The sequence below is a fragment of the Heliangelus exortis genome, chromosome 3, assembly GCF_036169615.1.
Source record: "Heliangelus exortis chromosome 3, bHelExo1.hap1, whole genome shotgun sequence".
NCBI classification, from domain to species: Eukaryota; Metazoa; Chordata; class Aves; order Apodiformes; family Trochilidae; genus Heliangelus; species Heliangelus exortis.
In genome coordinates, this window is record NC_092424.1 from 54,216,022 (window position 1) to 54,242,860 (window position 26,839).

The 26,839-nt window shown below is 37.3% G+C and overlaps 1 protein-coding gene across 2 annotated transcripts; it reads right to left on the reverse strand.

Annotated features, from left to right (window-relative positions):
• Positions 1 to 898: 898 nt before the first annotated feature.
• On the reverse strand, positions 899 to 26,706 carry SERAC1 (serine active site containing 1). 2 transcript variants are annotated; one of them, XM_071740655.1, is made up of 17 exons: positions 26,385 to 26,706; positions 24,032 to 24,123; positions 22,611 to 22,647; positions 22,163 to 22,299; positions 20,922 to 21,011; positions 19,495 to 19,626; positions 17,746 to 17,867; positions 15,646 to 15,774; positions 14,429 to 14,542; positions 12,655 to 12,817; positions 9,993 to 10,143; positions 9,018 to 9,159; positions 8,308 to 8,408; positions 6,246 to 6,343; positions 5,517 to 5,699; positions 4,896 to 5,039; positions 899 to 3,286 (listed from the first exon to the last, which is right to left on the reverse strand). In XM_071740655.1, exons 2-17 carry the CDS (start codon positions 24,120 to 24,122, stop codon positions 3,150 to 3,152), a joined length of 1,971 nt encoding a protein of 656 aa, XP_071596756.1. In that variant the 5' UTR covers position 24,123; positions 26,385 to 26,706; the 3' UTR covers positions 899 to 3,149. The 2 variants fall into 2 exon arrangements, with proteins under 2 accessions (XP_071596756.1, XP_071596755.1); XM_071740654.1 differs by having other exon boundaries at positions 19,495 to 19,650.
• Between the last annotated feature and the right edge of the window lie 133 nt (positions 26,707 to 26,839).

Sequence of the window (26,839 nt, forward strand, 5' to 3'; positions counted from 1 at the left end):
CCCAAGACCCTGTAGTTGCTTCTCTAAGTTGCTACTGGCATCATGGTTGCTCAGATGCATTCATATTTGGGGTGGGTAAGTGGTTCTTCTTGTTAAAGCAACTGCCTGATTTAGCTCTTTCAGATAGGTTATCACTGGAGCAGAAAGAATCAAAGTCAAACTACTGTTTAGAATTTACACCCTGACAAAACAACATTTTTGCTTTTTCCTTTTTGTCCGGAATTGACATTTTCACCAGATGGAAGATTTCTCCTTTCTAGCTAGCTCCTCTGCCTGGTATCATGCAGCATGAATCAGAGTGAAAGACAGTTTTACACTACTGTAACCACAGCAAGTAAAACCTTGATGACTGTTGCTGCCAGAAACACCAATGCAGTTCTAAAGAAGTGCTGGACAACTGCATGAGGACTGATAAATTCCTATTAGCTCTGCCTTCCTGTCTTACTACTTTAGCCTTGGATGCCACAATGCAGACAAAATACCATCTTCTCAGACAATTCACACATACCTGGTAGCCACACCTGCAGCTGGGTTTGCTTCTAGATGGGATTAAGGGTATACTTTTAGACCTAAGAATTTAAATAAGGCACTATTTTGAATTAATGTGACCCCAGGGAAACATGAAAGCAAATGTTTCTAAGGAGGTGCAGACGCAAATGCTATGCAACAGACCCTCTGGCCCTCAAACCAATGTCTGTACATGGGTTTAGGAGGCACTTTTGCAAAATCTAAAAGCAAGACTGAAAATTCATTCAGTTTGGCAATCCATTAATAACTAGCTGTGCTCCCAGTATTATGCCTCTTACAGAAGATGAAAGGTAAACATTTACATTCTTCCACCATAAGACAGTCACTAATAATGCAGGTCTTTAATAACAGAAGAACATGATCCAGAGCATTCACTTGGCAGATCATTAACCTTTAATAAATTTAGTGGCATGTCTAGTACATTTTAAAAAACATGTCATTAGTATATTCCAAAAAACCCCAAACCCAGCACCCCCTAAACATTAGTTTTAAAAGTTACACATATATACATAAGTTAAAAAAACAAGAAAGTTGCCTCAAGAGTTCCAGTTAGAGTAACAAAACATAGATGCATTTAGTGTGTAATGTCACTACTCTGACTCCCTTTAAGCCAAAGAAGTCTACTAAAATCAACACAAGGTTTGTCATGCTAACCATGTATTCAGGTATTAGAAGCCTTGTTTATTCACAGTGAATTTTCCATGTACCTCTACTTTGTGAATACAAAGTGTTCTAATATATTTACACTATGATGTTTAAAACACAGTGTAAAAAGGATAAACCTCTTCAGAAGTTACTGCAGTTCTGTTACACTTTCTATCTGAAATACTGCCATGCAGTGTTCTTACCTGCATCTTGGTCAGCGGGGAAAAACGTTCTTTTTGCCAGTGCATATGTTTTTTATACTGCTATACAACTCCAGCAAGTCAAGGCTTAACTTCCAGAAGTACATTTTCAGATGTACTGTCCTCCTGGGCTGGAGTGTGCTAAAGTGGGAATAGCTGGGGTGGCCTCAGGACCCAGCAGGACTGCAATGGCCATTGGTGCCTGCACCAGCACCCTTTTTTGGCAGCTTTCATAGCCATAATCTTAAGGCCATTAATATCAGATCCATTTCATGCAAGTGATGCTGAGAGTCTTTAACCTGTCAGTCAATACAGGCCTTATTTAACGAACAGTCAGCTAGGGCACTATAGCCTGATCACAGCCAATGTTTGTTTTCAGAGTGGGTTGGGGATGGAAAGAAAGGAAGGAAAAAGAGCACAATTAGACTAGGCTATTTTTAACTACATTGCAAGCTATTTAAGACTTTTTAAAAGTGTCTGAGCACTGATCTCTTCTAGAGATGCTTATTTCTCACCAGTACTGTTAAGGTATCCTTGACATAAATACAAACTCAAGTAAGAAAACACTGCTGTTTATATCTACAATAATAAATATACTTGGGCTTCAAAAAGCCAAAAATATCTGGGGTCTTTTGCATTTCCAGTGGGACCTTATCATCATCTGAACTTTTCCCTACTTTACTTTTTCTCTACCTGAGCTCCAAACTCCTAGCATCAGCATTTTTGTCAGGGCCTGTCTTAATCCACCTGAGCATTTTTAATGCTCTTCTTTAAAACAGATGTAGAGAGGGTGTCTGAATAACATGAGCCAGGGAGCTGAACGTACCATCTTCTTGGTATGTCCCAAGAGTAAAGCAAAAGTGCTAAAGCCTCTGCTTTATATTTTCCATGTGAACAAGCAAAGGACTGTTCTGAGTCTGACCAAGCACACACTGTCCTAAAGAAAGCAATCTCACCAGTTGCTAACATTAGGAAAGAGATGCAACAAACAGGTGAACAATTCCTTTGTTTTGTTTTCATTTATGCGAACAGATTAAAAAAACAATTATCTGTGGAAGTCAACCTATGAACCTATCCCCTTCTCACCCAGAAAAGAGATGTCCTATTTGCTGACAAATCTGGGTGGTCTATTAAATGGAAAAGCAAATTACAGAAACTCTTCTAATGGAGCCACCAAACTAAAATGCTTCCTTCAAGTCACTTGGATAAACTTCTTCAGGCTCCAGGTAGATTATTTAACATAGACAACAAACCAAGGCTTTGAAGCAGCCACATGCTTCCTTTCCCCTTTAACACAACAAATGCCTTTAGTTAATTGTTTCTGATCCTGTCTCTAAGATTTTAGTCCCAAGTGTATATTTACCTTAATGAGGCCACTTATCTCCAGAGCAAGTGGGTTTTTTTGCACTCTCCATAGTCTAACTCTGTTGCTCCAGAGGGATATTTACAGACCAAGTGAAATTTTTTTTCCACTGATTCCTCATCACCTCCCAGCCAAATTGCTGGAGAATTTACACACATGTTGACAGATCATGTCACTGTAAGCCAACACACATTTTCTTTTTGCCAAGATTATAGGACTTCAGATTGCTCTTGTCTTGAATGTATTTTAGAAATAAGTTGGAGAGGTGTCTGAATTATTATACTGAAAACTCTTTTAGCGCAGATACTATTGACAGAGAATCTTTGTAGTTCTGCAGATCCCCTAACAAATGTTTTAAGAACTTACTGTGTTACACCAAATGGAGGAAATAAATAGCTAAAAATTGCAAAAACTTAGTCTCCAAGTTCTTGGGCTAAAACATCCTGAATGAACTTCAATGTACGTTGGTACAGGAAAGCATCCTTCTTCTTTGGCTTACAAATATTTAGATGGTTAACATCCACTGGTATAATGTCTCCAATTCCTAAATCTGGGGAACAGGAAAAAAAAAAAAAAGAAAGAAAAAAAAGAAAAAACTACTATAGTTCACAAGAAAAGCAAAAGCAAAAAAAAAAAATTCACAAAAGCAAAACTTCTTCAGTTTAATTATTTCGTCTGTTATTTTTCAGTGTGCTAAAACAACACAGTTATTGACAGAGTTTCTGCATATAAACAATTTTGAAGAATCAAAATTTCATTTACCAGCACCTGACTGACAGCAAAGTCCTGACTGAAGTTTAAGCATTGACATAAACATGGATAGGGTTGAAACCAGGGTTTCCATTTTCTGATCACCACTACAGCATTTATTCGTTCCTGACAACTATCACAACTGGAGAACATTCCATCAGGAATGCTGTGACTGCCACATTCCAGTTTATTATCTATTCATTCAACCTCCTGAGGAATCCTCCATTTTCTTTTGGAACTCCATCTCTTTCACCAAGTAAAATTTACACTGGAGCAGGATGGAGGCTTCCTTTCATGTGCCCAAGCACACATATAAGAAACAGTGAGCATACTGCTTGCCAGCCTGGGCTTTGAACAAAACGAGTGGTGTGGCATGAGCAGTCATGTAACCTTTAAAGGCTTTTGAGAGGTCATTTGCAGCTGCACTGTGTCATCTCTAGAAGAGGAGAAATACACCACAAAAGTACAAGTGCACAGTGCTTCTTTGTGCATTCTGTTATCCAGCCCTCTCCCTCATCTTATTTTGTTAAATCAAAAAAAGTAAACGCCCAGGTTTTTTCAGTCCTCACCAATGAAATTGCACCAGGACCATTTTCACAACTACCTACTGAAAAATACTGCTAAATAGTGTCTCAGGGGTGAAACAGGGGTGTATAGTCCACCTTTTTCAGAGCAGCAAAACTTGTATTTAACCCAGTGGATTTAGCTGGTGGAAAGCCTGACCTAAAACCCAACAAAGCGATGGTTTCTGTTCAAGACCTTACGGGTACCTTGGGCCATGGAGAAGAGGGTTTTCCTCAGGAAAAACTTGGAAATATCAGATTTAAAACAATTCTTGAAAGTGAACAAGAGAAAGAACTGTCTGGCTTTCCCTTCTCCTACAAAAGGCAAAAAGATGGGAGGGAACTCTTCAGGAGGAAAACTCTATTGCTTGAGTACCTGAGATATAGAAGATAAAGGATTCTTAAGACTGAAAAACAGCTTTGTGACTTTCTCCTTCCATTAGCAGTTTGCCAATTTTCCTTCTTATTTTTAAAGGAGGAAATAGCTGGAATTTGCAGGAGCTTCTGAAACACTACACAGCCTACCTATACAAGGATAAACAACTGTTACTCATAATTACAAAGGAAAGGACTACAACAATGTACCATTAGACTAGGGCCTACCCTACTTTTTTCATTAAGTAAATGTTATTTGCATTTAGAAAAATCAAAACAAACAATTGCTATTCTAAGATAGAAATGTAGCTGATTCTGATCCCAGCAGGGAGACCACTTTAAACTCGACCAGAAGTATAAACAAAAAACCCCACAGCGTAACATGTATTTTTCTAGATCTTTTTGTCACAGCATTTATAATCCTTCCTCATTATCAATGCTTACATGAATTAAAATGGCTATTTGACTTACTTGCTGACTCCACAGGTACAACGTGCAGTTTTATCATGCTGCCTATGTGTGTTGGTAAGGTTTCTGCAAAACTCAGCACTGAAAATTTCTTGCCCTTGGCAAAAGACAGGAAGTCATCATTCAGCTCTTTAAGGGCAGGAGAATCTGAGAAAGAGCAACATAATTTTTGCAGTGTTATCTTGAACACAATATTATAGCATTTGTCTGGCAAGACTGCATTCCTAAAGAAATGTTTCAGAAAAATTAATATTGCAGTAAAAGAAGTAGCATTCTTTTTGTAAATTCCTTTTCCAGCTATCATTTGCAACAATTATTTCTGCATACCATGGAATTTGTTAGAAGGTAAGAGTCTGAAGGCCAGCACATGTTGAGTTACTAGATTCCTGAATGGCCCAAACAACTCCTCTATAAATTTGTTCTGACACCCTTTTTTCCCTTGCCTCTGCAATCAATGAAGCAGCCACTCAGAATAACATACACTAATGCAACACACAACCCAAAACATAAAAAGGAGCTCTGTTGTTTTTATCCAGCTTTTTCTGACACCACAATAAAAAAAAAAAGCATCACTAACAGATTAGCACAGATCCCCGTTGTTAAATGGTAGGAAAGTGAGCATACCCTTGCTGAGCTCTTTAACTTCCACAGATGGAAAGAGAAGATATCTGGCATTTATAGAATATTCAGCCAGCTGGGAGCCATGGTGAGGTACACTATAAAATATGATTCCTCTGGTGTTGTTTACAATTTTATCCATTTCTGGATTCTTGGAAGCATCCACCAGCATCTTTTTGACTAGAAGACCTGGCAACAGACACTGAATTATTACAGGGATTTAAACTACTGTGAAATTAATGACCATACTGTATCATCCATGAAACCACTAACTACATTCTTGCCTCAGTTGATTAGTTCTTAAGTTTGTCAGATATGTAAGAGAAAGTTGAAAAAAAACCACTCCACACCTGAGGAAGCATAAAATACACTGTCAATAAAAGATGCAAATCAATTTTTGGTTTACTTTAAGTGTTGCTAATGACATTTATATATGCTTTAGCATGGAGAAAATTTTGCCTCTCGATTACCACTTACATGAATTTCAGTTCATGGATTTTGTGATTTTAAGTCAACACAGTAAAAACAAAGACCAATAAAAATCCTTTCAAAATGCATATGCTGTTGAATATAATGTATTCTGAAAGTAGAAATCTATTTTCCAATTATAGGTCTTTGCAAATTTTTTAGATAAGCTATTATGAATAATTGCATTTCAGACTGAATTCAGTTAACAGCTTATTCTGGAATATAACAGTGAATAAATACTTAATACCAAAAAGGCAACGTGCTTACCACCCATGCTATGTGATACCCACACCAGTGGTCTGTCTCCAATACCAGCAGCTCTGAGCTTCTCAAGAAGCTCATTGCTCCTGTAAGCAATAGACTTCCTGTGAAGAAAAAGCAAACACAAGGATGAAGCATGATAGGTTAAAAGGCAATGTTAAAACAGAATGAATTTTCAGCACTGCATGTTTATGAAAGTCAAGTAAGTACATAAACCAGAAATTACTTAATTATTGTTGCTACATTGAAAGATGCCCAAAATTTCATTAAGGTTAGCTTTGCAAGAGCAACAGAAACTGAGCTAAATTCAGTTTCTTGATCTTTCTAACAAGTTTTATTTTGATTTCATTCACCACTAATTTCCTTTAGCTTTAGTTCAACAAATCTTGTATGGAGTTTTTGATAGTTATACATTGTAACAAAATTATGTTTTCATTTTATAAAAATATCATTAATGCATAATGAACTTTATCCCCTGAAACAAGAATACACCCAACATCTGACAAAAACATACTTGAAATGTGGAGCAATGGACAGGACTTTAATAACTAAGTGAATGATCAACCCATACAGAAAAATCAGACACAATGATTGTTATACTTTCCAGACAACAATCTCCAAATGACTTGCACTGGAGTATTATACAGGCACAATAAACTTCACTTTGTGTCTGAAGATATTGAGCTCCGGAAAGGATAAACTACACATCAGAGGCTGATAATGAATCTGTGGCACAACCAAAACAACCAATGTCACTTCCCAATTCAAATTTGAAAGTGCCATATTAATATTGCAGTGTAACACAGAAGGCCATTGGATAATGGAAACACCAGAATATTGGGGCTACCTCTGTGCAAAGCAATTCACTTAATCTCTACTGGTTCCAAGCATTCTTACTAGAAACTGCTTTTATAACCCATATGAAAAAGGAGGCTCCAATGAGTCTCTTCAGCTGAACAATAGGCTTAGGATAGCTTAGAGACATGAAAATCCGTTTTTGAAACACTGAATGAGCCTATACACCTAAAGCAATCAAAGTTGTGATTCTACTGCTACATTGTTGTTCCTGCTGTCTAAAAATATTGTTATCTTTCATCTTTTATTAGCTGTATCAAATTATAAAATAACCAAATCCAATACTTGGGTGACCAGCAGGTAATGCAACTTCCATTTTGTAATGAAAAAGACATGACCTTAACAAATATATACTTGTTTCTTTTTCAAATTTTCTTCCAGAGCACAGATCTTCTGAGAAGCACTTGAGGGAACTGGGGTTGTTTAGGCAGTAGAAAAAAAGCTGAGGGGAGATCTTATTGTTCCCTACAGCTACCTGAAAGGAGACTGTAGGGAGGTGAGAGTCGGTCTTCTCCCATGCCACCAGCAATAAGCATGAGAGGAAATGGCTTCAAGTTGTGACAGGGGAAGTTTAGATTGGTTATTAGGAAAAAATTCTTCACTGAAAAGGTTGTCCCTGGAACAGGCTGCCCAGGAAAGTGGTGGAGTCACCATCCCTGGAGGTATTTAGAAGATGTGTAAATGTGGTGGTTAGGGCCATGGTTTACTGGTAGACTTGGCAGTCTAGGGTTTATGGTTGGACTTGATTACTTTAAGGGTCTTTTCCAACCTAAGCAATTCTATGATTCTGAATGATTCATATACTGAAAAGTGTATGTCTCATTCTATCATGAGTATAAAATCATAGTACAGTGATTTTTTTTCAGTGCTTATGAAACATTTTTGGGTTATTTTAAATTTAAATATTTCCCTTAGCATATAAAATTGATGGTACGATAATTGAAGTAAAACATCAACTAATAGCACAACTTAGTGTCTCCTGCAAAAATGAAGCAGAACAGACTGTAAAAATTTGCAAAGTTGCCACAAGTAATTATCCATGAGGCTAAAAAGCTCAAGCATACCATGACGGTACCCAATGTTCTTCCAAACTTGATTTTCAAATGCAACAGAAGAAGTTAAATTTACTGTTTTACACTAGGTGATCCCAAGGATCAGCTTTACAGGTCTCCCTCCTGCCTCTCCTCCAAACTGCATGCTCTCCATTTGTTACCTGTGAGCCTCAACAGGACATTTTGCTTTCCAGTCACTCAAATGGGTGTCATATTCCACAGATATGATTCTAAGGGCAGGACAGTCTGAAGCCAGCCATGTCTAAATTACAGAAAAGAAAAATCAAAGGCAGCTTATAATTGAAGTCTTTAACAAACTCTTGCAAGCAATTTAGCAGCAATGGAGCAAAGACATTACTATACAAAGTACATCTTACACCTAGACTATCGTTCTTCTATTACATGTTGGTGATCTCTAGCCTGTTCCCCAGACAGAAAGTAGACAGAGGATGGAGATGGAACTCGCGCGTTCCTAGCTCCCTCTCCTGGGTGAAACAAGAATTACTAGGATTACCAACATGACTGAGCAGTTCAATTTTTTTAGAGATACATGGGTACTTACACCAATACGAGTTACTTGAAATAGTAATTACTTATTTAGAGACAATACTGAAGCAGCAATCAGCCAAAACTGAGCCACTCAGACACCTATGTAAGAAAGGATGCTTAATTCAAAATGTAATTTTGTGTCTTTTTCTCAGCAGTAACATCCCATACATTTTATTTTTTTTTTAATGCTACTTGTACAACAGATTACAAGTCCTTTTACTTAAAAAACACAACTGCCAGACAGCATAAGCCTAGCTTCTCTGGACAACTCTCATTAATGAGAAAACAGCAGCCACCTGTGAAAATGCTATTGGTTTTTTACCTTTGGCCAGCACTGGCTATAGTCCTCTTCCCCTTCAGAAGCCTTTTTATCCAAACTCCTATCAATGTCTTGCTGTCGCCAGGTTTTAAATGCTGCTCCCAAAAGACCATGAACAAAAAGGACATCTGCTCTGACCGGCTGACTGATACAGAAGAAGAAGTTTTTAAGGTATGCATAGTACATAGTCTTTTAGCAAATTAAAGTTACACAGAACTTTTAACCTAAGGGATGCCAAAATGCTATTTTTAACACTCCATGTATGAGACTTCCTATCTTATGGACAGTATTTCATGGCATTTCAATTGTATTTCAAAGAGGATACTGGGATCAAGACAAAAATCAGGTATCTACCCAGAAGAGAGATTTAAAAAGTATAAAATAGACCCACCTCACAAATTGTATTTTTTTATAATGAAAAACACCGTTCTCTCCAGCCACTGTTAATGCAGCTGGGTAGTTCCAGCTTTATCATCAAATTACATCTTCACTGCAACCTGACTAACACCAATGACCCAGGGAACAGTTGCTACTAAGTGACATACCACATTGGAGACTGCTTCAGTCCCAGATACACAATCACTATTACAAGAAACGGAAGATGAAAATTTACTGCATCTTAGGCTAAGGTGTTGCTGCCAGCAGAAGAATTACAAGGCATTGCATTCCAAGAGAGCCAGTGCAAAGGTTAAATGACTGCAATGCATGAAAACCCATCATTCAACTCATGAATTGGGATTGTGTTGGGATTTTTCCATACAGTAGAGTAACACTTTCAGAGTTCTAGACTGCTCCAACCACTTCTGTTGCTCTCCTGTTTGAGAACCTAAATTCAGTCCTCTCAGCCCCCCAGAAAACAGGAGGTGCAACTGACATCAGTACAGCAGCACTCTGACACCAGCTGTTCCAAAGTTTTATAACAGAACAGCATAACAAGTAACTCAAAGATAGGATGTACACTACCTCTTTCTGCCTTACCTGCTACGGTATTGTGGATGCAAGATGTAAACACCATCTGGATACTTCTCTTTCACTGTGTCCCTGTCTAGATTAGCCAAAGCCCTGGATGCATGAGAAGACTGAATGACATGTGGGGATTTCATTACTTCAGCAAGGACAGAAACCCAACCTACATTGAAGAAATAAAGTGGCAGGTTAATTAATTAGAAACATCATCCAAACAAAAGAATTCAGAAACACCCTTCAAACTGTACTTGTGAAAATAGATATTAAAACTTAAGAATGGGAACATCAAAACAAATTCTTAAAATCCACTCTCTTTACTGTATGAAAACCAATGCGACGTAAGTGGAACCTCCAAGTTTCAGAAATCCAGAAAGGAGGCAATGTATTTTACTACTGTTCAGCTTATGAACTGAAGGAGAACTTCTCAGAAGAAAATGTATCAGCAGCTCAGTAAAGTTGTTGGAGAAAGAACAGATCTCAAGTCTCTTTTTGCAGGTGAGATGCAAGAAAGATAAAGAAATGTTGCAGAGAGAAAATGAAGCTTAAAGCATAAAACAGACATAGAAAACAGCACACAGGAGTAATGACGTGTAAAAACTGATGCATGCTGTGAGACTACAACCATTTCTAATTTAAAAATCCAGTGTATGGAGAACTATTTAAGGAATTAAAATGTCCCTGCTATTCTAAAAAATAGTACACTCTTTATCTCTAAGAAACATAAGAGAATTAATGAAGGAAATCTCTGATAGCACTTTCAATAAAATTTCAAGCCTCAGCTACTTCAAGAAAAAAAAGGCACTTATAATACCTTACTTAAAGTATAAACTTTAGGGTTTTTCGAACTGGATAGGGATATTCATAGAGTACCAAGAAATGCACATATATACATTTCTTTCAAATCCTGATAAATCTTGTTGCTGCTAGCAAGATTGGCCTATAAATCTCAGTAACATTAAAGTCAAGCTCGTAAATAAAGCCTGGAAAGACTTTGCAGAGAGATTTTGAAATGGAAGCTGATTTGAAAAAGAAGCAGCAATTTACTTCATTATGACTGTTTCGAAATCATGTACAACATGTTGCTACTAATATAGCCAGTAAGTCACTCATTCAAGATAGTTCACTGTGGATTGAGAAGAATGATTTGACAAGTGAGTTCTGTTTAAATTCAAGCACTTCTGAGAACTGTTCTGGTTTTTGTTAAGAATTAGGGTATTTAAATTACATTTCTAAGCAGAATATATGTTAACTACTGTGCAAGTCCCCCTTAAGAACACTACCTAAAATCAGTTTTCAGTTTTCCAAATACCATGAAAGACTGCCAAGCTAGTCTGATTAAAACTAGCAAGGTGTCTGGTTTTATATTTCTCTTAAAACAAGCCAAGATGAAGAGTCAAAAATAGTGTTAAGAATCCTGCCTACACTATGTTATGCTACTACACCATGCATCACTGGTTTTCTTCCTTATGCCAGCAGTTTTTGCAAAGAAAAAGAACCTCAGAATGTAAGAGTGATACTAGAACTCAGACCAAAGACCTTTGTAGTCCATCTGTCTTTCTCCAAAAGTGAGCAGTATCAGAAGCTGCAGAACAATGAAAGAATAGAGCAATAAAGGGGCAATCAGCTTGGCTTATGTGTGCAGAGCTTCATGGATTTTTCTTTCCATTTATTTGTCTAATGATATTCTGAAGCTTTACATCTTCAGCAATCACACTATTTCATGGTAAGTTTTAGTTAGGTCATGCACTGCATGGAAAAAAATAGATTTGTTTGTTCTGCTTCTTGATAATTTAATGATAGAGAACCTCTGGTCTTGCATTACAGAAATAGCAGATGGCCATTCCCTCTTTGCCTTCCCTATGCCATAAGGACCTTATAGAACTCCACTATATTCTCCTTTGGTTGCTTTTTCCATACTAAATGTCTTAGTCTAATTATTTGTTCTTTACACCACTCCAAATTTGTTATCACCCTCACAGTTACTCCCTGTGCCTTTGCTACTTCTTTTTGCAACAGGAAGATTAAATATGCACACTGCATTTGAGTCAGATACCAGCTTGGACATATACAATAGAATATGAATTTTTAAATTTTATTTCCTAATAAACCCTTTGGAATTACATAATTGGCACAGAACTTTCACTGTGACATTTAGAGAATGCTATAAAAGGGGAATCAGAACAACATTTTAGCAGAAATTACTAGCCTAACATGAAACAAGGCAGGGCAGGAGGCACATTGCACTTTGTTCCAAAAGGTAAGGACTATAAGATAGTCTGCTCTTTACAAAACTAAAACACAGTCAATAAAAATAATTAACCTACAAGGTAGATGGTCTGTAAGGGTAGGAAACTCAGAAGATTTTTGCCAGCAATGTGAAGTGAGCACCAAGCAATTCCAAATTCTCACCATCCATCACACTCATAAAACCTCTGTAGTGCTGACATATATTGGCAAGAGAGCATACAGGAGTTTTTAATCAACAACATCTAAGCTGTTTCTATTTTTTAATTAAAAAAAGAAAATAATCCAACAACACATCTCCACCTCCTCCAAATATAAAACCCACACCACTACCACGACCATTTGCATTTTTCAAAAGCACTGAATCCCCTGAAAAATTTTGAATAGAAATCTGACATTCAGACTGCTTTCACTTGTGCTTTCCTTTTACCTGCACGTACTATGGATGAATGAAGACGTTCATCCAAAGCCATATTTCCAATAATTCGAATTATGTTCCTTTGTATTTTTGCAGAATCTTTACGCAGCTGGTATATCCTCTGTAGAAGCTGAAGGCCTCCTTTAGCTTCAATTTTATCACAGTTAGAAGAAACCTAGGATTATACAGTAAGTATAATGACAAAGAGTAGATGTTCTGCAAAAGGTTCTTTAAGATGCTACTAATACACAACTTAGGTAATTTTAAGGAGCTGATATGATGCAGAGCCCTTTTACAACAGAAATTCTTATTAGTCTAGCATCTATTATGCCACAGTTGAAGAGGAAGTAAATATTTTAATGTTAATTGCATGATTTCTGTGGACTGACCACCCAAAAGATGCTGAGCACCATCACTTTAATCTCCTTCAACTCTGAGGGAGATGAGATTGTTTGAAATCTGATCACACCAAGTGGAGAGCAAAGTTCAAGACTCTAAGCAGGACAATTGTCTGTATTTGTTAAAGCACTATCTCAACTAGAGCTACTTATCTTTCTGTTCACCACATAAAATGCAACACTTACAATCCCTTCTCCCTTCTCTTTGAAATGCAAAAGTATTTCTTAATTCCAAATAGCACTGCTGTCATTTCTGAACTTAAGAGCAACAAGAGATTCTGGTCCAAGTAGATGACAATATATTAACTAGTTGTAGCATCAACTTCTAACACTGGCCAAATGCTTATGATTTCAACGTGTTGTCTACAGTGCTTAAACATGTGTGCTAGTAATGAAACCACTGATGTCCTCAAGTCTGTGGCATTCAACAAAGACAGACACACATTGGAATCAGAATTTCTATGGAAGATGTAAAAATGTGAAAGGAATACAAACAAACTCATTTTTTTCCATTTATGCTACCAAATACCAATTTGGCATTCTTAATACTTTTTCAGGGTTCTAGGCTTCCATGCAGTTAAGTGCACACAGAAGAGTGCAGCAACAGGAAACAAGATTTGCTGTTACACAGTCTTCCATGTTCTTCATCTGTGTCTACAAAGACACTGGTCCTGAGAAGACACACTGTGCAACTGCTGTGCAATATTCCACCCAAGGGCAGTGACCCTTGAAGGAGGGGCCTTTGTGAATAGCCAAAGTTTACATTCCATTCTGGCTTCTGATTACAGTGAACTCACAAAGCTCCTTTGCTTTCTGGAAACCTGAAAAGCCAGGTTTTAGATTAAGAGCCCTAAGAAAAGACCACTTGCAAGCTTTCTGAACTGATGTACACCAACTCACACAAATCCACACATCTTTTGCACTAAGAATTTCACATCATCAGTACCCTGCTTACTGAGAAGCTGCAGAGTGGGAACAAGAAGTGTTCCTCTCAATATCTATCTCCAATGACTTGGAGTTATCAGTGGGAGGTAGCCCTACACAGTAAAACCTTGTTAAAGCTATGTGGCCTTCAGGCATTCCCTCCTGCTTTTCTGTGTCAGAGCTATTTCAAAGATACATACAGATAGAATACAGGGGAATTTATACTGGCTAATTAGAAACAATAATAAAATTCTCATACATTTCCTGGGAGGAAAAAAAAAAAAAAAAAAAGAGTTTGTTATGTTGCCTGCCAACTCTTACCAGCCTCAGTTGTCTGAACAACCTTACAGAAGGAGTGCAGGGTAGGAGATATGGAAATGGCAACTTCTTCAGAACATATGAGACCATTAGAAAGTAATGTTTATAAATGCAACTTTTCAGTTACAGTTTAAAGGAAAAGTTACCTTAGAATGCTGTACTAAAGCTTGCAAGTAAAAGAGTTCCACGGTCTCTGATGGGATTTTACTCAATGTCTCACAATATGGAAGGCCATTTCCTCCAAAACACCACAAGCCTCCCTGAAATGAGAATCATTAAAAATTATACATTCCAAATGGCTATACAAAATAAGCATTTCTAAAACATTAAGTGCGTAATGATCTATAGAAATTGCTGTAGAGTGCACAACTTGCATTCACTTTTCAAAATGTACAAATTATACCACTGTATAGCATAAAAATATCTACTATTTTTAATGGAAAATATTAATTAGATTTTCAGTCAGTAGTCTCCACAGTCTATTAACTTCAGAATACAGAATTGAGAGAAAATTTAGGTTTTTTATTTTGTTAATGGATGTCTTCTTTTAAGATCATTTGCTTAATCATAAAAAAGCAAGAACCAGACTGCATCTAAATTTCCAGTTGCAAAAATGGAGGAAAAGATGTGTTCAACATGTAGCATAATCTTGAAGACCAGTCTCTCAATCATGCAGCAGCAAGAGCAGCATAACCTCAATAAAGAACAATTTTCTAGAATAATGTGATAATCAAAAGGCCTCCATATGTGGTGTCTTACCAAAGCTCCCTTTGTAGCAAGAGCTCTAGCTGTGAAAACAATAAAGGAGTCATAGAGTAAAAATGTTACACATAACTGTGTTGCAGAAAATAGTTACTGCACTCTGAAAACTCTAAGGAAAGCCCTTCAAGGCATCGTTGTTAAAATATGATGGTATTTTTTTTAAATTGTATCTTACATTTCCATGTGATATAATAGGGGTTACTATTTAAGGTATGCTAACCACTTATCATTGCTAGTAAGACTTAACAGAGGTTTATTCATCCCTGTAGTGAAATAACACTCAAACAATGGTAGGATGAAACCTTAAAAAAATCATGTTATAAGCACCGCAAAGGTAAGGATACATTCTGGACAAAATGTTACAGCAAGCACTGCAAGTAAAGACATAACCTTTCACTAGAACTAGTGGAAACTGAGGAAGATAAACAATCTTTCAAGCAGACAGACTGTATTTAGAAGAGATTTTATAATGCTTTACGGTCACAAAATCTCTGTATTTCTCTTCCTCTTACAATGCTCAAAAATATGGGAATAGGTTTGTATCTCTGAGCTCTGCACAAAGAGAGAACTCAAATCATTCTATTCTGCAGGTGGAACTCACCCTTTGTGCAGCAAGAGTCTGACTACTCTCACGTAAAGCAAGAGATGTGAAGTACTGGACACATGGATCAAGACCAGCTTGAGGTAAAGATACTAACAACAAGCGAAGTTCATCTTCTAGGGGATAATCCTGTGAAAAGTAAGCACAAATAACTTTTAGTCCTGTTCAAAACATGAAGCAAAACACAGAAAGATCAGAAATAATGAAATAAGCCACCTTAATAGCCACCTTATATGGCTATAAAATGAAAAATAATGGACTTGAGTGCTCCTGCAAGTTTGGTTTAATAGTTACACCTGTAACAACTATGGAAACTGATATTCTAAAACCACTAAGTGATGAAACATAAGCTTCAAACTTCACATTCTGGTGACCTTACTCTAACAGGCCCAGAAGGGCAAATGAAAAAACAGTTTCTTAGCACGGGAAGCTTTAAGAGTTCATCTGTACCTAAAAGTAATTTTGGTGCTACTCCATTAAAACGAATGTATCAGTAGTAAAAAAAAAAAAAAAAAAAAAAAAAAAAAAGACACTTCTTTAATCTTTTCTCCACAAAAAGCTGTTCATCCATGGTAGGTGACAGGAAAACAGAGTAAACAAAGTAATTTTATTTGCCCACAGTCATGGAATTTGTAGTTACTCTAAACAGAGTCAGAGACATATCTGATGTGCAGAGCAACACCCGCTGCCACAATGATTTGCTTCAACTTTCTAAGCAGCAGACTGGGAACCCCTAACTTCAGTCACCTCCCAGCCATACTACTGTAAAAAGAAAGTAAATACAGGGCCATATACTAGTATAAACTAGTACTCCAGGACTGACAGGTACAGATTCACTATCACATAATGCTACTAAGATAAGAAAGCAAAAACTGAGAATATCACTACCAATTAAAGCTGGTTTTCAGAGTTTGATACAAGTATTCTCTGATGGGTACCTTTACCAGCATTCATTTTATTAGCATTACAAAAGACCTCTTATATTGTGCTGTGTGCCAGTTCTATTTAATGAAGAAGTTTATATAGTAACACGATTGTGAGAACCAACTTATATGTACTTAATAACTGACATAAAACCAAAACAAGGTCAGATCTACCCAAGACAGATTTGCTGGTACCCTAAAGCTGGCAATGAAGAGGTAGGCCTACAGTAGACCTAGTCATACAGAAAACAAGAGTGGTAGATCTTACTGTAAGCAAAGTGGATGGGGAAAAGCCTCATCTCCATCTCAGAAACCTTGGAAGCATTTGGAAATATACAGATTAATTAAAGGTATTACAGACATTCCGTATTTGCTTATCTGATCAACCTCAGTTAATGTATGAAGGCACAACACACAACAGCAGCTAAGATCATATTTAGTTAGTTTTCTGTTGGAATACTATCCAATTAAATCTAATAAGTACTGTGATAACTGATGTTAAATAAAAGTTAACAGTAGTAATGGTTCATCCCCAAACACCTTCCTTAACTTCTAAATTCTTATGTAAGTGGATTAAGATGTCAAAAGGAGAAGACAGCAGAATTTTTGGTGAAAGACAGTGAGTATGTCTATACTAGTGATTCAATGAGTTGGAGGGATTTTTTCAAGCAGCACATATGCCCTGCATCTGCACTTGAGAACCACATGGTATGCTCAAAATCTTTCCCTTACGTACACAATGAAAGTTAAAGCTTCTTTGCCAGAACACTATCTAGAGCACCACACTAGCAGTGAGCATGAAAAGGCCTCCAGGACTGCTCAGTCTGCATAGCATTCTGTCAGTATCAAGACAATCTAGGGTAACATAAGACTGCTTTGCACCACCTATTAGGTATGGATAGGCAATGCTTACGTCAGACTGATAACTGGCTCAAACTGCCTCAAACTTCTCTACTAGGAAATGTCTGATATGGACATATAGTCCAAGAACCACAATTGATCAACCACCTATTCCTTATTTCTTTCCATCATGCTGCTCATTATATTGATCTTAATCTTGCCACATATTAGTTACTCGAGAACTCTATTTTAGTATGGTTACCAACAATGAAAGCAGGAAAAAAACAAACAAAAAAAAGCATTCTAATAATCTAATACCTATTTTGCATTTACTTACATTCTTTATTTTTGGCAAAGGTGGTGGAGGCAGGAAAAAGCGAAGGTCAATGTCTTTCGATCGAGCCAAACCTATAGCAGTCCTCTGATCACAGGTTTGGGCAACTGTACCGTACTGATAATCTGTAGTACAAGAACTTCAGTGTTAGGGTTAAAACTAATGTTAGACACTTGTTTTGTTTTTAAATGTAGACTATAAAACACAAGCTTAATGCCCTGGCCTTGAGTTATAATTTGAAAGGCACATTTTTACCTGGCTTAGATCCAAATCTTGCAAAGACAGAGACACCTAATTTTAAACTACACAAAAGCTATGTTTCAATAAAGTTGTTAAAGTCACAAGATCAGATGACATTAATAAATACAGTTTGAAGTATCCCTTCCTTACTGAAGATACCAGAGACAGACTTTCAGTTACCCTACTGAAGGGAAAGCAGATCTTAACAGTAACTACTGTTCCTTCCCAAGACCCACCTACTTATAAACTGAAAGTTACATACTGAGAGTAAGTGGCAAATGAAAATAAAGTGGATCAATAGTTACTCTACAAAAATTAGTTTCTATCCTTGTTACTGTTGTACAATTCTACAACAAAAGTGACAAGTAATCTGAAATACACTTTTCATAAACAGATACTGATAGACCACCTTTTTGGTTTTTTGGTGCAGATGACTTACAGCTGCAAACTGAAGTTACTGAAGCAGTGCTTTGAACATTTACCATAACAGGCATGCTGAACAATTCGGTCCTATCTTTGAAAGTTTATCACCTATTCTCAGTCTTCCTTGGACACAGTTTTGGAATATTAGGTTAAAAAAAAGGCCATTTTCTCTCACAAGGTAAGTAACAAAGATAATGTTTATGAAACATCAGTGAACACTACAAAGAAAAGAATATAACAAAAAGCAACTAGATTCCCAAGTACTGGCCACTGAGATCATCTGCTAAGAGTATTCTACTACAAACACAAGATGGTTATACTAAATTAGTACACATAGCTTGTTTTGGTGCAGCCTAGCTTTCAAATGTTTTCAAACACAGCTTTTTGATGTAAACTGCTTGAGGTAATAAGAATTGCAGAGGCAACCTATAGATCATATGGTGTGGAATTGTACTGGAAGAGTGAGAAGTCCTCAAGTGACTTGATTATCAAAATCATGAGAGTCAAGACTAGAATGTCACCTAGTTCATATGGACCAGTGATTGAGGGGGGAGGACACACACATACACCTTCTTACTCTTTACTTCAGATTTCAAGAACATTCACTGCTACAGAAATAGGGAGGCCTTAATGGCTTACAAATAATGCTTCCACTTCCAAGCCATCTACCTCCAGTATGTCATTACTACATGTTATCTTCTAAACAATTTTTATCAACTGTACCATGGCCTTAAACTCACTCCTATAAAAAGCCTAATAAAAATCACTGCCAGAACTAGTGACCTTGCTAGCAGTAACAACAGAAAAGCTAAGGAACTAATGAACTCCTCTCCCACACCATGGCAGTGGTTGTGATTCTCTGGTGGAGAAACAGAGGGAGGCCCACACTGTAGATACACATATCAGGGTACTAGGAAAAAAGAAATGATTTGCATGTAAATAACCCCCCAACATTTCAAACCAAATTTCAGAACGTATTCATACTCCTTGCAACTACTCCTTTTTTTCATGTTGGTAGCCGACTTGCAACAGCTAACTGAGACTTCATCATGTTTCTGGGATGAATTAGGCTACATCAGCATACATTACCATGCCAGTGACTGTTGTTTGCCAGGTCTTGAACAGCCTGCAGTCGGACCTCTTTGTCTTCTGACTGACTTCTCTTTAAGAGGAGCCATAAGGCACATTCATGATCTTCTCCATCAAATGTACTGAATTGTTCTTTTGCCAGGAAACAAATAAAAGCTGTTATTATTAATAAGCATTTTAACAGTCATGTTTCTATTCCCTGAGTTAAAAAAAAAAAAAAAAGTTTCTTTTAATATATGAATATCACTCATTAACAGTAATTTTAATGTTTTAATAAACAGTAATTGTAATATTTTAATACTGAATTAACATAGAAACAATGACCAAATGGCACGAGTAAAATGCTTTTCCTTTAACAGGATAGTTTTGATTTATTTTAGAGGCACTAAGTTTATTTTTCAAATATACGTTACACATATACAACCTGGCTAGCATTTAACAACGAGAAGGAAATGATTGGCAACCCTTGAGGCTCTGACCTAGACCAATTAAATTCATAGCACCACAGTGGAGGTACATATTTTTATAACCATTTAACAGTTAAATGAGAACAGGCAGTATGCCACAGGAGTACAGTTTCCTATATGAAGTGAAATTGTTATTTCAAATTACTCTAAAAAGCAGTGACACAAAGTTACAAAAAGACCGTGCTGTTTTCCATTAATATTTGCAATTCTGATGAAACAATAACATAGTTCTCTAAAATTAAATTTTGAAAGTATTTTGTCCTCCAAATACCTTGTATACACAAGACTGGTATAAAATATATTAATCTGGTATCTTAACAGGAAAAAAATCCCAACCCAAACCAAAACTCAAATCTCTTCTTAACCATCACTTTCATCTATTTGAAGAAGAATGATTTCAACATATAGAAAAGATACAAATAATCTATATTAATATAGAAAAATACAGTAACAGTGTTGGAGAGTTTTTGGAAGAAAATGAACATGTGAACAATCCTGACTATTTAGCATTAGCCAGAATGAGCTCAGGGCCTTGAGGCCCAGCTGCAAGGTTATTAAAAGATCAGCTATGGGCAAAAGATAAGGGAGTTGGCAGCAGAAAAGAAGAATAACAGGATGGGAAAGCATCTCATAGACAGCACAGAAACAATTGTATGTAACTAGTTAGATAGTGCCCTGTGGCGTATGAATAACGTGTTGTACCAATCAGCAAGATGCTTATATTATGTTATCAGCCTGACTGTGTATAAAAGGGCTACTGCTACTCTAAATAAATGGCAATACTTTGATTCTATTAACCTGAGTGTTGTCCACTGCACTCTTCCCAGCATAATAATACATAATTTCAAACACAAAAGAACATGTTAAGCTTGTAAGAAATATTATTTTACTTTCCAAAAGGCTTATGTTTTACTATTAAAAAATCACCATCATAGATAAAGCCATTCTCTCAATACCTACCATTAAAAGGTCTCCGGAAAATTTTAGCTTCCGTTTCTAGAATTTTCCTCACAGCTTTGTGGATTTCTTTTCTGGCTTGGTACTTGATGCCTATGAGAGCATTTTTAGATTACTGGAAGTCTGAATGACAGTTCTATTATATTATTTTTCAAGTATATATATATATATATATATATATATATATATATACACACACACACACACACGTGTGTGTGTGTGTGTTTCTATAAATGAAGACAATTGTAAGGTTTTGCACCTGGGAAAGTATAATATAGGAGTGTAGAGCAGGCTGAGATCTACCTGGCTACACAGCAGCTCTGTGTAAAGGGACCTGGGGGTCCTGTCAGATAACAAATTCAATATGGGCAAACAGCTGCTGTGGCAAAGAAAGCCAACAGGATGCTGGGTTGCATCAACAAGCGCATCACCAGCAGAGGTAAAGAAGTCATCATCTTGCTCTACTCAGTGCTTGTCATGCCACATGTAGAATACTGTGTTCAGTTCTGGTCCCCAGTACACAAGAATGATGTGGATAGGCTGGAGAGGGTCTGGAGGAAGGCCATGAAGATGACCAAAGGACTGGGCAGCCTGCTCTACAAGAACAGGCTGAGAGAAATGCATTTATTCACCCTGGAGAAAAGAAGTCTAAGGGCAACCTCATTACCATGTTCCAGTACCTTAAGGGTGTCTACAAAGCAGGTCCCTTTCTACAAGTAATCTCATAGAAAAGACTTGGGGTAATACATACAACTTACTCCAGAGGAGATTCCCACTGGACAAAAGAGGAAATTTTTTCACAATCAGCCATTGAAGTAATCTCCCCAGGGAAGTGGTGGATTCCCAAACACTGGGCAATTTCAAGATTCAGCTGGACAGCGTGCTGGGCCTCCAGACTATGCTTTTGCCAAGAAAGGTTGGACCAAACGATCCTTGTGGTCCTTTCCAACCTGGTATTCTATTTTATATATATATGTATACATACACATACACACACATACATATATATGGACATATATATATCTATAATTATCTCATATATAGAGAACTGCATGTATAGAAGTATCTTAACAAATCAGACACCAGCTTAAGAAAAATTTTGTGACATTGTGACATTATTTGTGACATTATTTTTGTAACAGACTTCATAAAATATATCTTTACTTATATAAAGATGACTTCCGGATACATTCTATTCTTTTAAAATTCCATTTTTAGAATTCATACAATTACATATATCTTACCTTGATATTCACTTGGATGTAGCGAAGTTGTACGTACATATACAAAGGATTTTAGTTTTTCTTGATCTACAGCTTGAGTATCGATTTGCAGTAGCTTCTTTAAGGACAGGACTTCATATGTAATGAATACAAAGCCTCTTCAAATAAAAGAAAACAGCATGTGAATATTAATTTTTAAAAATTACGATGCCAAAATACGTAAGCAATCATTTTGGTAATAGTGACCCAGATTTTACCAAGTATATATTAGCAGATTATTTTATTTTAGCAAAGTAGGGAGGAGACTCTAAAATAGTACAAATAAGTAGTCAATACCAGAAAATATGCTTCAAAATTATATTCTATCATGTCTAAATGTTCTGATATTGTCACATTTTTTGAAAGATACATGAATTAAAATTTTACCTCTACACCTAAGTTACAGAAATGCTTGTCAGTAACAACTTACCCCAGTATAAGCGATCCCGTTACCTTTGCAATTTTTCCTTAAAGAAAGAAAAAATTCTTGTCAAACAAAGCTGTGTGTGCATCACCTCAGTACAAACATAGCTAGCATTTGATTACCAAACAGTAAGAATTTCAGCCATTCAGAGTAAGCTTTTCAAAATTTTTCTATTGCTCTCTGGCTTTTGGAAAATGATTACCTAAATTTACCGAGAAAACATTACTTGATTAGAATTTCCTGCTCTCCTAAGCAAGATGGCAAAACATGTATTCTGGCAGTCCTGTTTACTTAGAATATTGTCACCTATCAATTACATTAATCGCTTATCTGTAGAAATCAACAGTACACTTTCTCTCCCTGTACCATTAGCATTAATTTGGAACTCCAGATTATTTTAAGGAGTTAACTTTTTCTTATATTGCATGGATATTTCTTCAATGTGTTTTAATACATACAGGGAGTATGTATGCTCTTTGAAAACTCCTGCAGAAACTTCCTAAGAAAAAATATTTTTACAATAATCCCATCGAATCTAATTGGTAAAGAAAACAGCTGAATAAACAACTCACTTGCAACAATTTCCCTTTTGAATTAAAGAATCTCTGTCAGATTTGCGCTATTTCTTCAGGACAAAGTCAAGCTAATTATTTGGATGTAAGGATCTCAATACAGAGAAACTCTATTATTACCAGTAGCAGGGAACCCAATGGCACATATCTCACCTATCAGGAATAATTTCTTTTCCTCAGCATGAACTGGGAGATTTGCCCCACAACCACCACCACCAGGTTCTGTCTTTGTGAGATCATAAGAATTTTGGCATGCAGACAAGAGGCAGCTACATGATGAAGAAATAACTGGCAGAGAAGGATGAAAAGTAAAAAAAAAAAAAAAAAGCAATACTTCCTGTAGACCTGAAACCCATTATCTCATTTTTTAAAGCTGAAAATAAACTTGAGAATTGTAAGAATTGTCATTCTATACAGAAGGCAGGAAAAGAAAGCAGAGACGAAGCATTGAACTATTACCAGGGACTAAGACTGCTGAACTAAGATCAGTAAATAAGGAGGAAGAAACAACAGAAACAAACTATATGGAGGTAATTGTTTCATGGCTCTAGAGGTCAGAAAAAAAATCATCAAGATACAAAATGGAGTTTAAGATAGTTTAGTGAGACTGCAATTGAGGAGGACACTCTCATCTCATATTCTAATCACAGATAACCTGATAGTGTTATTTCACATTATCACTACACAAAGCAATGTCAGAAGCAGACATTCACTTCAGCAAATTAAAGCTTTTGATCACAGAGTATCCAAGGATTTAGATCATATGTATCAATAATTATGCCAGGCATTGTACCAACATTAGATATTTCCTTTTTTATAAACACCTCAGAACAGTACAAATACAACTGTACTTACTGATATAATTCCATGGTAGGTGTGTTTTTGTGACTGGACCAGAAGTTCCTATTTGTCTATAGCAAAATATACAGTAAGCAGCCACTGACATCCTGTATATATATAAAAAAAAAAGAAGTAACAACTGATTTAAAAATTACAGCAGAAAACTTGTGAGAGTTTTCTTTCATGTTTTTACAGCAAAGGTCATAATAAAGGTCATGATTTACAGCAAAGGTCTTAAAAACCATATTTATTTCATTTCCACTCCATAGAAAATGCTCCAGTTAAAAAAGTCTTCAGTTTAAAAGGCTGCACTTCAATTACAAGTAAAGTTTAAATCAGATTTTCATACATCATGTGCTACTGCTGACTTCAGTGAGAATGTACCTCCAATTCTCTGCTTCTAAGTCTCCTTTACTACTTCTTAGTAGCACTCCCTTAAGTACCAGATACAGTCTTATCTCCACCAAGATGTTACTTGACTTAACATGACAGGTCAAGTTTAATACAATTCAGTAACCAAATGCTTTTAAAGTTCATAATTGATTGTGTGCAAGTAACGCTCAGTTTTACTGTAAAGGAAATCCACTTTAGCCCACTGATCAAGGCTGCATCTTAACCACTGCACAATGAAGTTCAAATAAAATATAGTCACATGAGTACAGGACTTAAAACCAAGGCAATAGAGGCCAGGCAAAAGCACAAGTTCCTTTTTCTACCACTCAAATATATTTACCATTTTATGTATCAACAAACAGTACTGCCTTCATGTTTGGCTTATATAAGAAAAACTTGTCTAAACTTAGAAAAATACACAAATTTGTCTTGGCAACACAAACAACAAAATTCTGTACATCTGCTGAAGACTTAATCTCAAGTTTTAACAGAAGATGCAGCATCATAAGTGCAAGCATTATACCTAAATCCACAAAGAATACTAAACTTCCACAACAGTCATGAAACACATAAAAATCTGTTGCTGCACACAATGCAGAGGTAACACAAAATTACTATTATATGCCAGGCAACATTTTATTCTCTGCATTGATACACTTACATTAACTGAAAAAACAAGTTGATCTGTTTGAGCCGATTTAAAAACTCAATTATCCATCATCAATTTAACAACTTACTATGCTGGATACACATCAAATTAAGTCTGTATCACCACAATTACCTCAAAATGATAAAATATAATAAATCCTGGTCTTGAAATATGGGAGCCCCTGATATTCTCCTTGAATTTAAGGAAAGCTCTACAGACCAAAAAAAAAATATGTCCGTGTCAATAATATGTCACTTTTAATGTCAGTGTCTGATTTCTCTAAACAAAGGGATTCTTTTTTGTTTCCTCTCATTAATAAGTTATTCCTCTTTTCCTGCTCTTTGGAGTGTGTTTGGGAGATCTGGGGAAAATGTCAGCATTACTCCAGCATTTGTCATAATAACAGATAACTTTTGGGCTTCTGTCATCTCAGTATCACGCTTATCCATTTATCTCAACTGAGGACACAGCACTATGAAATACTCTTAACACAGTAATAATTAGTCCTCTGGAGACACTTCCCATGCTTCCATATTCCCTGTCTGATCTATGACCGTTCCTTTTCCATCTTTATTCACAGCACCACAGTACTCTCCTGCCAAACCACAGTCGGGAACTGCAAAAAACACATAGTTCAGTGACAGCAGGAGCCACAGTTTCCTGTATTCAAAAGATGAACCTGCAAATACCAGAGACCGAAGCAAGTACCATTTGTTTGTTGCCAGAAACTTCTGTTCAGGTCTGAGAGAACTTATCATTTGGCTCACAGAATGGTTTGAGTTGGAAGGGACTTTAAAGATCACCTGCTAGATCAGGCTGATCAAAGCCCCATCCAACCTGGTCTTGAACACCTCCAGCAACGGGGCATCCACAGCTTCTCTGGGCAACCCGTTCAAGTCTCACCACCCTCCCAGTAAAGAATTTCTTCCGAGTACCTAATATAAATCTACCCTCTTCCAGTTCAAAACCATTACCCCTCGTCCTACCGCTAAGTATACAAATACAATGCAAAATGACTCATTTTGCGCCGTTTCTCAGGGGTCTCAGGCAGCTCTGCAGCCCGCAACATAACTCCACAGCACCGTCCCGCCCCGGAGAGGCCGTGTGGTGCCAGCGCTGCTGCCACTACCCCAAAAAGGGGCAGGAGGAACACTTGCTGCCTCACAACTGCGCAACCGAGGTACATTTAAAAACAAGCAAACAAACAAACAAAAAACCAAACCCAACAACAAAACCAAACCCAAAGCATTTTAGGCAATGCAATATCAAAAGGAGCAAGGAGGGAATAACCCTGTGCTTTCCAAAGGGGAAAAATCCAGCTGTTACCTCTGACGCGCTCACACGGAGCGGGTGAAGCCTGAGGCACCGCAGCTACTTCTGGAAGGTTTGGACAAGCACGGGTTTCCCCGGCTCCCCCACGGGCGGGCGGGCGGAGCCGCGCCGTTCGGCAGACCGGGGCGCCGCAAAGGGGCAGACACGGTGGCTGCTGCGGGCTCCCGGAGCCCAGAGCCCGAGGTGGTTAAAATAATAAATATTAATCGTGGAAAACACCCTGCAAACCCACTCAGGTAAACAAGAACCCCGCATCGGCAGGCGGTGACAGCTGAGATGAAAGCCTCCCTCACGTCCCGCCCGCAGCCCGACCTCCCAGGGCTGGGCCCTCCCCACCATTACCGCCCCCCGCCCCCCCGTTCCCCCCCAAGGGGCAAAGGCCGCCGCTACCTTCCGCCGCCGCTACCTTCCGCCGCCGCTCCCCGCAGCCGGCACCGGCGCCCACGCGC